General features: G+C 42.9%; 1 protein-coding gene across 1 annotated transcript in view; it reads left to right on the top strand.

Annotated features, from left to right (window-relative positions):
- Window positions 1-14,364, top strand: part of LOC311193008 (ovostatin-like) — a gene marked incomplete at both ends in the record, with an annotated part of 25,978 nt that extends 11,614 nt beyond the window's left edge. Inside the window, 20 exons of the mRNA XM_084265701.1 lie at window positions 382-552; window positions 858-990; window positions 1,572-1,668; window positions 2,141-2,369; window positions 3,654-3,777; window positions 4,117-4,235; window positions 4,662-4,713; window positions 5,479-5,562; window positions 6,452-6,628; window positions 7,136-7,217; window positions 7,672-7,828; window positions 8,282-8,356; window positions 9,355-9,520; window positions 9,780-10,000; window positions 10,521-10,736; window positions 11,125-11,249; window positions 11,542-11,632; window positions 12,217-12,285; window positions 13,863-13,968; window positions 14,303-14,364. Coding sequence (XP_084121827.1) covers window positions 382-552; window positions 858-990; window positions 1,572-1,668; window positions 2,141-2,369; window positions 3,654-3,777; window positions 4,117-4,235; window positions 4,662-4,713; window positions 5,479-5,562; window positions 6,452-6,628; window positions 7,136-7,217; window positions 7,672-7,828; window positions 8,282-8,356; window positions 9,355-9,520; window positions 9,780-10,000; window positions 10,521-10,736; window positions 11,125-11,249; window positions 11,542-11,632; window positions 12,217-12,285; window positions 13,863-13,968; window positions 14,303-14,364 — 2,556 coding nt within the window. The remainder of the gene's footprint in view (window positions 1-381; window positions 553-857; window positions 991-1,571; window positions 1,669-2,140; window positions 2,370-3,653; window positions 3,778-4,116; window positions 4,236-4,661; window positions 4,714-5,478; window positions 5,563-6,451; window positions 6,629-7,135; window positions 7,218-7,671; window positions 7,829-8,281; window positions 8,357-9,354; window positions 9,521-9,779; window positions 10,001-10,520; window positions 10,737-11,124; window positions 11,250-11,541; window positions 11,633-12,216; window positions 12,286-13,862; window positions 13,969-14,302) is intronic.
- Between the last annotated feature and the right edge of the window lie 266 nt (window positions 14,365-14,630).

Genomic DNA, 14,630 nt, shown 5'->3' with positions numbered 1-14,630 from the left:
CTGCAAGTCCTCTTTCATGTGGGGTTTGATTTAACCAGTGACCAGTCCTGGGCAGCACGACCCTCTGGCATATCTGCCACTCATCCCAGTTTTGTGTCAGCAGCAAACTTGCTGAGGGCACGCTCTTCCCCATCATCGAGCGCATTAATGAAGATGTTGAACAAGAATTGACTGAGTATTGACCCCTGGGCTACAGCACTAGTTACTGGCCTCCAACTAGACATTGTCCCACTCATCAACAACCTCCAGCTGTTCCACCAGTTTCCAACCATGGAAACAGCGTTATTTCAAAGAAGCAAACATCTCAGCTCTGGCAATTTGCAGTGAGTCAGAATTGGTCTTTATACACACAGAGGTTTTGTGTTTTCTTCCCCCTCACAGATATACAGCCTGCATCCCCTGCAAGACTTTCAAGGCTACATCTTCAATGGGCTCAATCTAGAAGATGACCCCCAAGACCCATGTGTCTCCTCTGACAACATCTTTCACAAAGGCTTGTATTACACACCTGTAACGTCTGGACTAGGCCCAGATGTGTACCAATTTCTCAGGGTAAATGTTCTGTACGTTACTTAAATCTGTGGAAGTGAGTTTCCACTTACGTAGCTTTAGATATTTCTGCAAATGATACTGTTAGTGAAACTCTTACATGACAAACTCTCCTCATGGATATCTATTCGTAAATGACTTTCCAGTCTACTGCGATTTTCCAGAATGCACAAAGCTCCCACAAGTCTTTGCATAGCTGTCTCTAGACATGTCTGTGGTAAAAAGTCAGTAATGGAAAAGAGGGAGGAATGAAATAAACCTCAGCTACAGTATGGTTATAGCTAAGACTGAAGTGTGGTTTTTTACAGGATATGGGCCTCAAATTTTTTACCAACTCCAAGGTTCGGCAACCAATTGTGTGTGCTAGTGAGACTGTAAGACCTCCACCATATTTCTTGAATGCAGGATTCATGGCTTCTACACACCATCTCAAATCATCAGGTATTACAGGGGAAAGGAAAGAGATTGTCTTTTTCTCCTTAAAAGAAGTGTTATTTGGGTGGATATGGACAGTACTCATGAATCATACTGGTATTGATATTGACAATTGGTCTGGGATAGAATGAGAGAGCTTTGGATAATGCCCAACGCCCAAAAGAACCTTCCAAGTCTACACTTCTGATTCATGTGCAGTTTCATGCTGAGAAATGCTGGCAATTAGTAGGACGTCAAACAAAACTACACCATTGACACTGATTCTGTTCTGAGCTTGGTTGAAAGGACAGTGCAACAGTGTGGACAGCAAACAGATCTGAGAGCCAAGTGACCTGAGTTCTGGCCCTAGATCTCATGCTTTTATCTGTAGACCAAAATGTTTCAAATAATCTTTTCTTTCTCTGTGACACCAGGTTATACCTAAGTCAGAGATACGTTTGTGTGGCATTACCAGTAGTCTCAGTTTGAAAGAAATGGGTAAACACTAATCATCCTTCATACTGGCCCATGTATATTAAAACCTGCCCTTTCTAAGAATCTTAGTTATATGAGCCATGCTTGACTAAATTCCATTTATCTTTTCCCAGCTGAAGTTGCTAGAGAGGAACGTGGGAAGAGACTCATCCTTGAGACTATTCGGGAATTCTTCCCTGAAACTTGGATTTGGGATATAGTCCTAGTTAAGTGAGTACTGCTGCTTCTCTCTCTTTGCCTTACTTTTAAGAGTTACTAAATATGTGTTCTGATGTCCTTTTTACATTTTGACCTGGAAGACCAAGATTTTTTAGTCACCTAACCACCTGCCCTCCACTTTTCCATAATAAAATTACCCTATCCCCACAGATATTTATTCTCACAATGTGTGTACCATGAATCATATTCCTTCCCTAAGAAGAGGGACCCCTCTATTTAAAACACGTCTGCAAAACAAGAATTCTGAGTTGGCTTTCTACACTCAGGGGAATGATAGGCAAAAGAACTTTCAAATGGGTTTTTCTCAGGAGAGTAGGGTGGTAAGTTCAGAGTGGGACCTGAGTGGGGGATTGTGCAGACAGAATAGTAGTGGTGCTGACTTTTAAAACCCACGGCCTTGACTGAGAAGAAAAGCATAAGAAACTTACATTTTCTAAACTCATCCTTTATCCATTCCCATCAGCTCTACTGGAAAAGCCAGTGTCTCATACACCATCCCTGACACCATCACCGAATGGAAGGCCAGTGCTTTCTGTGTGGAAGAATTGGTTGGATTTGGTTTGTCTGCACCTGCCACCCTGACAGCCTTCCAGCCTTTCTTTGTGGACTTGACCTTGCCATACTCTATTATCCGAGGAGAAGATTTCCTGCTTAGAGCCAATGTCTTCAACTACCTTGACCACTGTATGAAGGTGTGTACACATTCTGTGACTTTACCCCATCTCCAGTGAAGCTGCAGAGTTTATAGTGTGACCATAAAAAAGCAGCAAAGTGATTGGTGTAGATGACCTGATCTGTTCCTGCACTTGATTGAGGTACTGCTCCTTCTGTCCGATGACAGTTTAATCTGACTGGATTTGGCTTCCTAAACCACTACAAAGCAGAGGGAGAGCTGTGTGAATTGTGACTAGCATGGGTGTATAAGCAACTCTCTCTAGAGATCCATAGAGGAAGGAAACGTGTGATTTGCAGAGCATCACTCAGCAACCACAGTCATGCAAGCTACCAATGGTTTTAGTGCATTCTTTTCTTTAGGGATATATGTGGCGGTGGGAAGAAGGGAAGGGTTTGTGCTTGCTGAACAGAGGAAAGTAGGAAGAGCAAGAAGTGGAAAGCAGACAAATCCTTCTTCTCTGGGATGAAAGTTTTCAAAAGTACCAAAACAGGGAGCACAAAGGTCCAGTACCTGCTCTACAGAGTATCTGTCCAGCTGGAGGCTCTATTGTTCCCAGAGACTGGGGGCTGTGCTCTAAATATTTAGTAATTTCCAAGTAAAATGCCTTGAGACCACAGGTGCACTGCACATCTGCATGGAGGAAGCTTACAAATGGTTTAAAGGATACTTGAAGAAAGAAGAATGGGGATCTTTAGTTTGGCTTCTTCTTATGTTGTATTTAGAAATCCTGAAAAAAAGAGGCAGGTGTAAGGCCTTGATTCTTCTGCTTGATTTGAATGCTGAAAATCAGCTCTCCAGCCTCACAATGAAGGTCATCGTGAAAGGAGGAAAAATCAGGACTTGAATTAGGATTTTTTTTTCCAACCTCTGTTAACAGTTTAACCTAACAAAACAAAAAGGCCTAGAAAAAAGATCCCCATTATTGATCTTTCATCTCTTACCCTTGTTTTTCAAGTATTCCTACAGTAACAGAAGAACAAACACTAATCAGTGGTTTCCTTTGCAAGTTAATTCAAAGTCATTAGCACCAGGTCAACTGAACATAACTCAATACCCTGCCCAGGAATCAGATGTATACATTGGATATCTAACATCTGTAGGGAGAATGTCATGAGAAGCAGAAGGGAATACTGTTAAGGTTACATCTGATGGATGATCCATCTAACACCATCATTTCAAACCTGAAATCTGTTCTACAATGGACATAAACAGAGACTATCTCCCCTTCCTCTAAAAGTAAAGCACCATTTGCCTATAGTACAAAACATTCATCCCATTGTATTCCTCTTTCTCTTCTCAGATTAATGTTTTGCTGTCAGATTCCCCTGATTATCAGGCCAAACTCATTTCCCCAGAGGATGATGGATGTGTATGTGCCAAACAAAGAAAGACCTATGTCTGGAATATTTTCCCCAAAGAAATTGGTAAGTGTTTTTGAATCTACCTGGTTTCTGTCCTGAGGCTGATACTAATCAATTTATACCTCACCCAAAAAACCAAATCTTCTTCCAACCTGGAGAACTTAGTCGACCACTGATCTTCCCAGCTGTCTGGGCTTAAGAGCTCTTCCACAAATGTAGAGTGTTTATTATTGCCATTTTCAGAGATCAGTTCTCTTACCATATGTCTCACCTGGAGTAACTGATCATTCATTGGTTTGCACTGCTTAGTATCTGTAGACATTTGTTATCAGATAAATTTCTTTCTTTAGTCATTCTGCATGATAGAGGTTAATTTTTTCTCTTTTTCTGCTACTATTTAAGGTAATATAGTATTCAGCATTACTGCGGAGACCAAGGATGACGAAGCTTGTGACGGCAAAGTACCTAGGAACATGAGCATTGACTACAGGGACACCCAGATCAGAACACTGTTGGTTGAGGTACTGGTGACAGCTCATACTGTTTGCCCTGTACTCCTTTCCATGAGGAAAGAAAATTGCAGCAGTACCAAAAGCAAGTAAAAGTTTTTCAGGTTTCCTAAAGAACTCCTGGTTTGGCTCTGCCTTCATCTGGTTGGGACAGGGTATAGCTGTTCAGTCTAAGATCAAGTCCACTCCCATTTGATGTCCTCTTCCATCTGTAAGCGCACATCTCCCTCATGCACAGGAGAAACTGGAAATGATGGACTCCATTTGATGGGAAGTCCCTTTTAGTAGCAGCCACATCAAGTAGGAAGCTGTGAACTGTTGCTTCAATCCAGCTGGTTTATGATGCAGGAGAATGGGGTGGCGAGTGGATCACTGCATTTCTTCTGCATGCATTGTTCTCATCTGCCACATCTGTCTCTTCTTTCCATCGCTGTGTAGCCTGAAGGTGTCAGAAGGGAGAAGACCCAAAACTCCCTAGTCTGTACAAAAGGTAAGGGTTTTAGAAGATGCTGTCCTGGGAGGAACTGAAAGTAACATTGGAGCTTGCATTCTTTCCTGCAGTGCCTCATTTATGCTGTCCCACTCCTTTTGCCTAGAGTGGCCTAAATCGCAGCTACAATGAGTGTTTAAAGTTCACTTCCCTGCTACCAACTTCTCTTGTGTGGTCTGGTGGATGTCATTTAGGCAGTGTCTGTGCTGCAGTCAACAGTACTCCAATGCTGAAGGAAGGCTGCTATGAAGCTATCAAAGGGAGATAACACTTTTCTGCAAAATCTACCCCGTGTTTCATGCACTTATATTTGACACTGTCCAAGCGAAACCTGCAGCTTTCCACTTCTGCTGGGAACGGGAGAGGGAATGTAACACTCCCTACCACACCCTCTCAGTTCTGACTGCAAATAGCTTCCAGAGTTTCCTGGAACCTCTGCCTGAAAAAGGCACAAAAGTAGCCCTGACCCTCACCAACCAGCTCCTCCCAGTGTCCCACTGATGAAAACCCCAGAATCCACAGACACTACGGCCTGGGACCACCAGCCTTGCTCTGTTCAGCTGATTTCTCTTGAGCAATGGCAGTTACAGGACCGTGTTTTTCATGATTTTGGTTTTGCTGTGCCCCCTTCTCTCTCAATGAACTTGGATACAGCTGTGAGTTGCTGTCTATTGCTGCCTTTTGTGTGCAGTTTTGCACTGTGCAGCTTCTACCAGGAGCACTGCTTCTATATGAGTGACTACAACACAGTATTTTTCTCCACAGATGATGTGGCTATTCAAGATGTTGCTCTAGATCTACCTGCAAACGTGGTGAAAGGATCAGCCAGAGCTTCCTTTTCTGTTATTGGTAAATATATAGCTACTTAAACATTAAAAGAAACAAAATGTAAAAATGTAAAACGAAAGCCTTTTCAGGATTCAAAATATCCAGTTCAAATCTTTGTGTGAGAAACTTGGAGCAAAGAGACTGATCCTCAACCTGTCCAGCAATCCTCTTTGCTGCATCAGAGAAAGTTAAAATATTACATCCTTTTTAACTTTCATGGTTACATTGATTACATTTGAATGTTTTGCTCTAAAGTAGCACAGTTCTGACTTGTGACCCCAGCCAAACTGGTGCCAGTAAGACGTTTTTCCACTCACCTGCCTATCAATCAGAGATGCTAATGGACTCTTTTCAGTCCATTTTTCCTGGAAATAACCCAGACTTGGTTACATGCCTACTAGTCATAAAACCTTTGCCTTGTAACATGGGTAACTTCAGCTCATTGCAGAAATGCCTTGCTGGGTGTGTGCTGTCTTTCCTAAAAATGGGAAATTAGAGGTGCCCTCTCATACACCTGCATAACCTATGCCTCTTTTCAGCACAAGCTGTTAATTCTGCAATACATGGTTCACTGTATGATCACTGTTTCCTTTCCCTCCTCTGGAAAAAGAAGTTTCTTGGAAGATCTTGTCATTTCTAGTAAGAACCACCTGTTTGAAGTGGCACTAAAATAGGTAAAGTTTCTGCTGTGGGTAATTTAGGCTAAGTATGGAGAGACAGGGAAGCAATTTCTCTGCTGAGTGCACAGCAGCATAGAAGAAATCATTCACACAGCACTGAGAGCTTCATGCTTGTTGGAAATCTCAGTGATACCAGACAGGCAACCCCAGCTAGGCTTTACCTATGGAAGGGAAATTACTGTTTATTTCAGTGGCCATTAATTGTCCCCTCTTCATCACCTCTTACCCAGGCGACATCATGGGTACTGCCATGCAGAATGTGCACCAGCTCCTCCAGATGCCGTTTGGCTGTGGGGAGCAGAACATGGTCCTGTTTGCACCCAACATCTACGTCCTGGACTATCTGAACAAGACAGGGCAGCTGACTGAGGAGGTCAAATCCAAGGCCATCGGATACTTAGTGAGCGGTGAGAGTTTTGTGCTCCGCTTACAATGGATGCTGAAATTCCCACTGAGACAGAAGCATCAGCAGAGCTTATCCTAGCATTATGGCACTGCCACTGTAGCACAGCTCAGTGACCCAAGGGACTGCCTTGATCAAGACATTTATCTGTTTTATCTTCTTTCTTCCCTTACCTTATTTTGCTGAGACTCAACTGTTAGGTTTCCTTTGAGGTAAGGTCTTTCAGTCCCTTTCTCCTTTTCCACTCTGGCACAGCATGTATCCTAATCCTAATAGTTAATTTGGACCACAGAGCAGATACAGCTCTGGCTATTCTGTAACTCAGTGTTTCTGCAGGAGGAGCTGTTCCATGCTTCCACCTAAGCTCCCTCAGGGTTCCCCCACTGCTTGATACATATATATTGCCTTTCTGTGCTTTCCCACAGTCATTCCAGATGAATCTGACTGATATCAAAGTGAAAACATTTTTAGTGTTAAATTAGGAAACACTTACTCTTCCATGGTTTTGCAGGCTACCAGAAGCAGCTGTCATACAAACATCCTGATGGGTCCTACAGCATCTTTGGCACCAGAGATAAAGAAGGGAACACCTGGTGAGTGCCTGGAATAGCAATGGCTTCAGAAACTCATTTGCACTGAATTCACAGTGCAGGTAAGAGGCATCTTTACTAGGTAAAGATGTATAGATCTGGCTAGAACTGGGAGTCTGTAAGTACTAAGAGAATTGGCTCTCTACACCCTTCAAAGTGGGGTGCACAGACAGGGGATCCCTAAAGACCCAGGTGACTCTTTGATTTGTACTTCTGCTGAAGTATTGCAGTGATCTGTAGCCAGGATTAGCCTCAGAGTGTGCTGGACACCCTTCCTGTGTCCCACCTAGTTATTATTCCTTTAACTGTCTTCTCCTGGACGAGTACACAGAGTCAAAACAAGCCACCAACATGTTGGCTCTAATTCCTTACGCTTATGCCTAGTGTAAATGGAAGGGCTGACTTTTTCTGTTCCTACTTCCAATGCACATCTCACAGCTTGATGTTTCCCTTTCAGGCTCACTGCCTTTGTGTACAAATCATTTGCAGAAGCTAGTCACTTCATCTATATTGATGACAATGTTCAGGCTCAAACCCTGATGTGGCTGGCGAGCAAACAGAAGCCAGATGGCTGCTTCCGAAGTGTTGGGACACTTTTCAACAATGCCTTGAAGGTGGTAGAGAATTACTTCTTGCTCAACTCACTTCTTGCTCTTATCACTAAGAACATGCTATCCCATTACTGTCAAAACCTATACTTTATTCCAAATGGCTGTCCTCTGCCAAAGGCTAACTCTCCACACCTTACAATGACTATTTTCAGCTCAGTCAGCTCCCATGTTGTATTTTACCTATCGTGAGCACCTGAGTTCAGGATACAGGAGGAAGGAGTCAGCTCGAATGAGTGATTTTTTCAATTATTACTTTTATTTATTTATTATGAGGTGATAGCAGTGAGCTTCAGTGAGCTTCTCTTAAGAGCCATCTCTGATATGTGTATGTTCTCCTTCCTCGTGGACCACCTCTGGAGGTGGCCACACACTCCCAGCTGGGTTATGGCAATTCATATTTAAAGTCTTCTCATTCTTGCCATTCACTGACAGTTCCTCTCTCCGCATCCTTTTCAGGGAGGAGTTGGTGACCAGCTGTCACTTTCTGCCTACATCACCATTGCCATGCTAGAAGCTGGGCACTCCATCTCGGTAAGGAAACCTTCATCTGCTGGTATTCAGCTGGAATTGGTGCCCAGTTGTTGACTTGGCTCCAGTGTCTGTTATGAATTGTCTGGGTAAAAAAGAGAGATGGAGGGAGAAAGAGGTTCCAGATGTGCTGTGGGACCACTGCCTCTTCAACCACAAGTGTTCAATTAGAAATTATACAGACCTTAGTGTGATTAGTTCTTCTATTTGAGAGACCCAAGACATTGTGACATCTTTCAGATTTTGATTTTTAAAACATGACAAGTAGGAGCTGACAAACTATGGTTTGGCTTCATATACGGCTCAGTCAAGAAAGTAAGTTGTTGCAGCTAAATCCTTAAAGTCTACAAATGGAAATAAAAACTTTGTTGGGAAACAAAGGTCCGTCAGAGTGAAAGGCCAATCTATCCTTCTTTAAAAGTGTCTAGTACAAACAGACTACTGCAGAGATGATAGACCTTGATATGAGAGATTTTCTGCATCCAACTTGTCATATCTTTTCTGGGAACCCTCTTGATTAGATAATACATTATCAAGGACACAGAGTCAAACTGTGAACATTTTTATACTTGGTGAAAACCTATTACAACTCCACAGAATGACATTAAAATTACACCAGAGTCACTGAGGATAGAGACTACTAGGTTGGACTTGTTCAGCAGAGAAGACTCTTGAATACAGAAGTGCAGAGCAAATTGTTGTCATGGGGTTGAGCAGAAGGGATTAGCTGTGAAAAAAAACCCAAGAGAGTCTCCTGTTTATATGCTGACATCTTCAGGAACACACTGAAAAGCTACCAGATTTGTAGTCTGAAATCTCTCCTGAAGGAATTCTGTATTCTCTCTCCTGAAGTCCCTACGCAAACTGAAGTCACGTTCTTATTGCTGTAATAGTGACAGGATGATGAACAAATTGCAAGAAAATAAATATTTAGCCAGGTAAAGACTACTGTACTCAATTAGACCTATATGTTACTTTTTCTTTTTTCACTTTTTTTTAAGTACCCTGTAGTCCGAAATGCACTTTTTTGCCTGGAGACTGCATCAAAGAAGACTATCAGTGATGTTTACACTCAGGCACTCATGGCCTATGCTTTCTGCTTAGCTGGAAAAGCAGAAAAATGTGACTCATTCCTTAAAGAGTTACAGAAGTCAGCAAAGGAAGATGGTAAGTTTCAGCCATTTTGTGACTTTATGAGGTTGGACAGGGGAACAGACCCTTCTGATGGTACATGGTCTAACCTTGACAATGTTCAGAGTACAGGCACATGAACCAAACTCCAGAAATAACCTATGGAGTTAATTTACAGCACATCCATTGCTCTGTAGAAAGCTGCCCTGAGAAAGAGGCCAGGACACAATACACATCTCAGGCAGCATAGAACAGTGACACCTGGTTGCTCATCACCTTCTCTTTGTTTATTCAGATGGTTCACAACACTGGGAGAAGGAGGAGAAGTCTCCCTCAGAAAAATCTCCCTCCTTCCTTGACCATGCCTCATCAGCTGAAGTTGAGATCACCAGTTATGTGCTGTTGGCATTGCTCTGCAAGCCCAGTCGGAATCAAGAGGATCTCACAAAGGCCTCAGGGATTGTGCAGTGGATTATCAAGCAGCAGAATCCATATGGAGGTTTCTCTTCTACCCAGGTGCTGAAACACACTTCTGCTCCCCAGCCACTCCTAGGAATTGGGGCACTGGATCAGGTCACCAGTAGGGCTTTGACTACCTAGTCTTATTTCTCTTCTGTACCTGCTGTCTCAAGTAGAGACCAAGCCTTTTTCTTAGAGAGACCAAAATACTTTCTTATTTTTCTTTTTCTTAACTATGGAAAGTTTAAAGCCACAGAAGAGTAATTTGACTAGTAATAAATGCAAATATTTGTGTTGGGGATGAGAGCCTAAAAAACACAGAGTTCCAGCTGTCACACAACCAAGAAATGATCTGTAGATCCTTAGAAGCACATGCTTCAACACTGTGTGCTCTTCATATGAACAGAGATATTTCTTTTACCCTAAAACATGCATGCCTGATCCTTGTATATGGGAATCCTGGAATTATACGCAAATTCAGGGTTTCTTTAGCCAGGATGAAGTGACTGGAACCATCACTTTGATCCACTAGTCACCCTGTGTAGCTAATTGTCTTTTAGTATTTTCTTTCCTTTAGGACACAGTCGTTGCTCTTCAAGCCCTCGCTGCTTATGGTGAGGCCACCTACAACTCTGTTACTCAAAATGTAGTTGAGATCACTTCCAAAAAGCCTTTTGAGAAGGTTTTTCTTGTCAACAATGAGAACAGGCTCCTGTTGCAAGAGACTCCCCTTCCTGAGGTCCCTGGGAAATACAGCCTAATAGTGAATGGCAGTGGATGTGTACTTATGCAAGTAAGTGTTTACTCTCCTCTTCATTATGTCTCACATTCTGCATACAGTACAGCCATGTTTTTGATGATTCTCTATCTGACTTCTCTTCATTTTTCATAATTATTTTATTTCCCTAAACTATTTAAACACTCTTTCCCCCATCCCACATTCTGACTCCTGTGGAGTCACAGCATGGGATAAAAGAGTTCTTTCTGATCAGCAACTTTGACTTTGGTACAAGTACCTTACTTTTTAAAAAGCAGAAGTCTGATGTGTCTGTCATTGATGTAAGCAAGGATCTTCCACATCAAACCAAAAGCAACATTGCTAGGAATGTCTGACATTTGATTTTTGGAATGCAAATAAAAGACCTTGGCATGTTTAAACAAAAGTTTCTTTCATCTTCCAGACAGCACTGAAATACAATATTCACCTTCCAGAGGGGGCCTTTGGATTTTCATTGTCAGTAAAGACCTCAAATGCTTCCTGCCCACTGGATCAACCAGCAAAATTTGATATTGTTCTCATAAGCAGGTAGTGTGGCATCAACAAACCAGCTGAACAGGTGACAACACATGCAGAGAAGATTGCTGTGTGCATTCATTTCTGCTTACAAAGTCATGAACCATGAGCTGGTCAATGTGTTGATGGTATTGGCCTGTCACATACAATATCCCAAAAGACCCCATGACAGTAACTGATGATGTTTACACATACTTGGGCCCTTCATATTTGGGACATCCCCAGTGTCTCCTATCTGATCAGAGAGTTGAGCTTTGCTTCCCCAAGGCATGGTTGAGACTGACAGGGGACTCTATTGTTTCAGTTACACAGGCAAGCGCAGAAGCTCCAACATGGTCATTATTGATGTGAAGATGCTCTCTGGCTTTGTTCCTGTTAAGTCCTCCCTGGATAAGGTAAACTATAGTAGTAAGATTCAGTAAGTCACCCCAGGGATGGAGGAGAAGACTGGCCATGATGAAAACAGAGACCTGGTTAAGAGTCATTCACCCACAAACCCTCTGAGGTGTTTGCGTGGCTGCCCTGTCTTCATCACTGGTTGAAGGGAATGACCTACAAGTATCTGTGAGCACACAGGACTTCTCACATTAAAAACTAGGAGTGGTGCAGTTGGAGCCTGACGTGCTGGCAGCTGGATCTGGAAGCTGGGACTGTGCAGGCAGGGAAAGGGTGTGAGCTCTATCAGACTAGTTTTGAAACCTATATGACACCACAGGCAGGCAGTATTCCCCTGACAAACTGCAGTGCATCTCATGCACCTTGGGAAGTGCTCATGCCCCCCCTACTAAGTCAAAGGTGAGTTTTTAATTGGTCCCCTCCATCTATTCAGAAACATTTGGACTAAAAATGAACTGCTGGCCCTCAATACCTGGCTAGGAACAGAATGAATCCCAGAGCCATGTCGTGTTAGGGTCTGGAGTAGCACTTGTATTTTAATGGGCTATGGATATATCTTTATCTCAGTTTCTTTCTTTTAAAGCTCATTGATGGTCATACAGTGATGCAAGTAGAAAACAAGAAAAATCATGTTCTCCTTTATCTGGAAAATGTAAGTTTTCAGTGTTGTCTATTTGATTTCCATAAAGGATGCAAACAGCTTGTAATAGATGTACCTACAGAGTGTATACCCTTGATAAGTGCATTTATAACGTTCACTTCCCCATCAGTTTTCTTAAGGTGCTTCCTCCTCAAATTGCATGTAACATCCCAGTCTCCCAAACAGCTTCAAACTGATGCCTTCCTGATACTAGCAACTAGAAATAAGAAAAAATGGAAAAAAAAACCCACCACAGAGAAATTAATCAGAATAATCAGAATTCTTTCTCCTTTCTGTTTATAGCAGACAAACACCAGAAAGGTTTCCTTTGTGTGTAATTCCCCTTGATCAGATTCTCATAAACCTCAGGCCTTCCAAGAGGACATGAAACACTGCTCTCATATCCTTGGGGAAGATTTCCCGTCCTTCTCTTATACTAGTTCACTCCAAAATCTAATCTGTAATCTAATCGCTGGATCAGAATTTACATATTAAAACGGCATTTGCTGGGTACCCTGAAAAACTAACAACAGTAACCAATATCCCAGTGATTTGACATTGATTTCCAGTTTCTCAATGGCACATCATGTCTGAAGTGAAAGGGGTTAGAATGCCTGGAGAATTAAATTCAGTTGTCTATGCCGATAGGATACATAATAAATACAGAATTAGGTAATACAAGCAGTATAGAAAAACTCCAATGAGAAGAAGTATCATGCTGGTCCTTGTTTTCACCAACAAGGAGGGGCTGCTGGGGAATGTGAAGTTCAAGGGCAGCCTTGGCTGCAGGGCCCATGAAATGGTGGAGTTTGAGATCCTTAGGGCACTGAGGAAGGAGCAAAGCAAGCTTCCTGAACTTCAAGAGAGCAGAATTTGGCCTCTTCAGGGACTTGCTTGGTAGAGTACCATGGGACAAAGCCCTAAAGCGAAGAGGGGCCCAGAACAGCTAGTTAATATTCAGGGATCAAGACAGAAATGCAGTTGTTGGAGCACATCCAGAGGAGGCCGCAAAGATGATCAGAGGGCTGAAGCATCTGTCCTATTAGGATAAGCTGAGAGATTTGAGATTGTTCAGCCTGGAGAAAACAATGGTCTAAGGGACCTTACAGCAGCCTCACAGTACCTGAAGGGGTCTCCAGGCAAGCTGGAGAGGAACTGTTTACAAGGGGATGGAGCGATAGGACAAGGGGTAATAACGATAAGCTGAAGGAAGATAGTTTTAGATTAGACATTAGAAAGAAATTATTGTGAGGGTGGTGAGGCATTGGAAGACGTTTCCCAGAGAAGTTGTGGAAGTGTGCAAGGCCAGGTTGGATGCAGCTGTGGGCACCCTGCTCTAGTGGAGACTGTCCCTGCCCATGTCAGGGGGGTGAGAACTAGAGGATCTTTAAGGTCCCTTCCAACCCAAATCGTTATATGACTACAACTCTTCACTCTTTGGACTTTCCAAATGTATTTCTGATCCCAGTTTGGTAGACCAGTAATTGATGTCCCACATCTGTATGTGTGACATCAGTGGTATTTGGAATATACAATTTATCAATTACTGTCCTGGGCAGCTGATGTGATCCTTGTCCCTCTGTTCCCAGATCTCGCAGAAGAAAAGAAAAGAAATAACTTTCTCGGTTGAGCAGGATTTTGTAGTGACCCATCCCAAGCCAGCTCCTGTGCAGATCTATGACTACTATGAAACAGGTTGGTCTCTGATTTTAGCCAGCAGAAAGTGGTGGGGAAGGACAGGGACAGCTAAAACACTGTATGCATTATCGGAGACACAGAACCAACTCATCTGAAGTCTGACAGGAACTGGAGCTAGTGCCAGGGGAGAGACTCAATGCACTTTACTGAACTCGGCTCCATGCCCATGGTGACAAGTGGGCATGGCTGCAAAGTTATGAAGGGAGAGTTCATAAAGTCCCAGAACGGAGTTTTCACTGCTTTTCAGCAAGTGTGTGTAAGGTACACCCACCCCCAGGGAAAGGCACAGGAAGTGATCTCCACACTAACAGGGACATCTCTCCTTTTCCAGAAGAGTATGCTGTTGCTCAGTATGTGTCACCTTGCAAAGAGGTTGTTGCAGAAACAGATTAATGAGTAGAGAAGGTAAGTAAAAGCCAGAGGGGGAAGGGAGGGGGGTAAAAAATAAAGCATCAATGAGGGTGAAGTGCTGGGGAATGGAAGAAAAGAGAACGCTTAGTAATAAAGAAAGGTAAGAAGGTGAAGTATGAAGCAGGATGAACAGAGGAATTGGAAAGATGGGTACAGCTTGCAGAAAAGGAGTTTCAGTCTCCACCAGGCTTCTCAGGGATCCTTTCCGATGCCACATGCTCAGTAGACTTGAAGTGGGGACCATGCTG

Source organism: Gallinula chloropus (genome assembly GCF_964237585.1).
Source record: "Gallinula chloropus genome assembly, chromosome: 1".
Classification (NCBI taxonomy): Eukaryota; Metazoa; Chordata; class Aves; order Gruiformes; family Rallidae; genus Gallinula; species Gallinula chloropus.
This window is presented reverse-complemented; position numbering and strand designations above follow the sequence as displayed.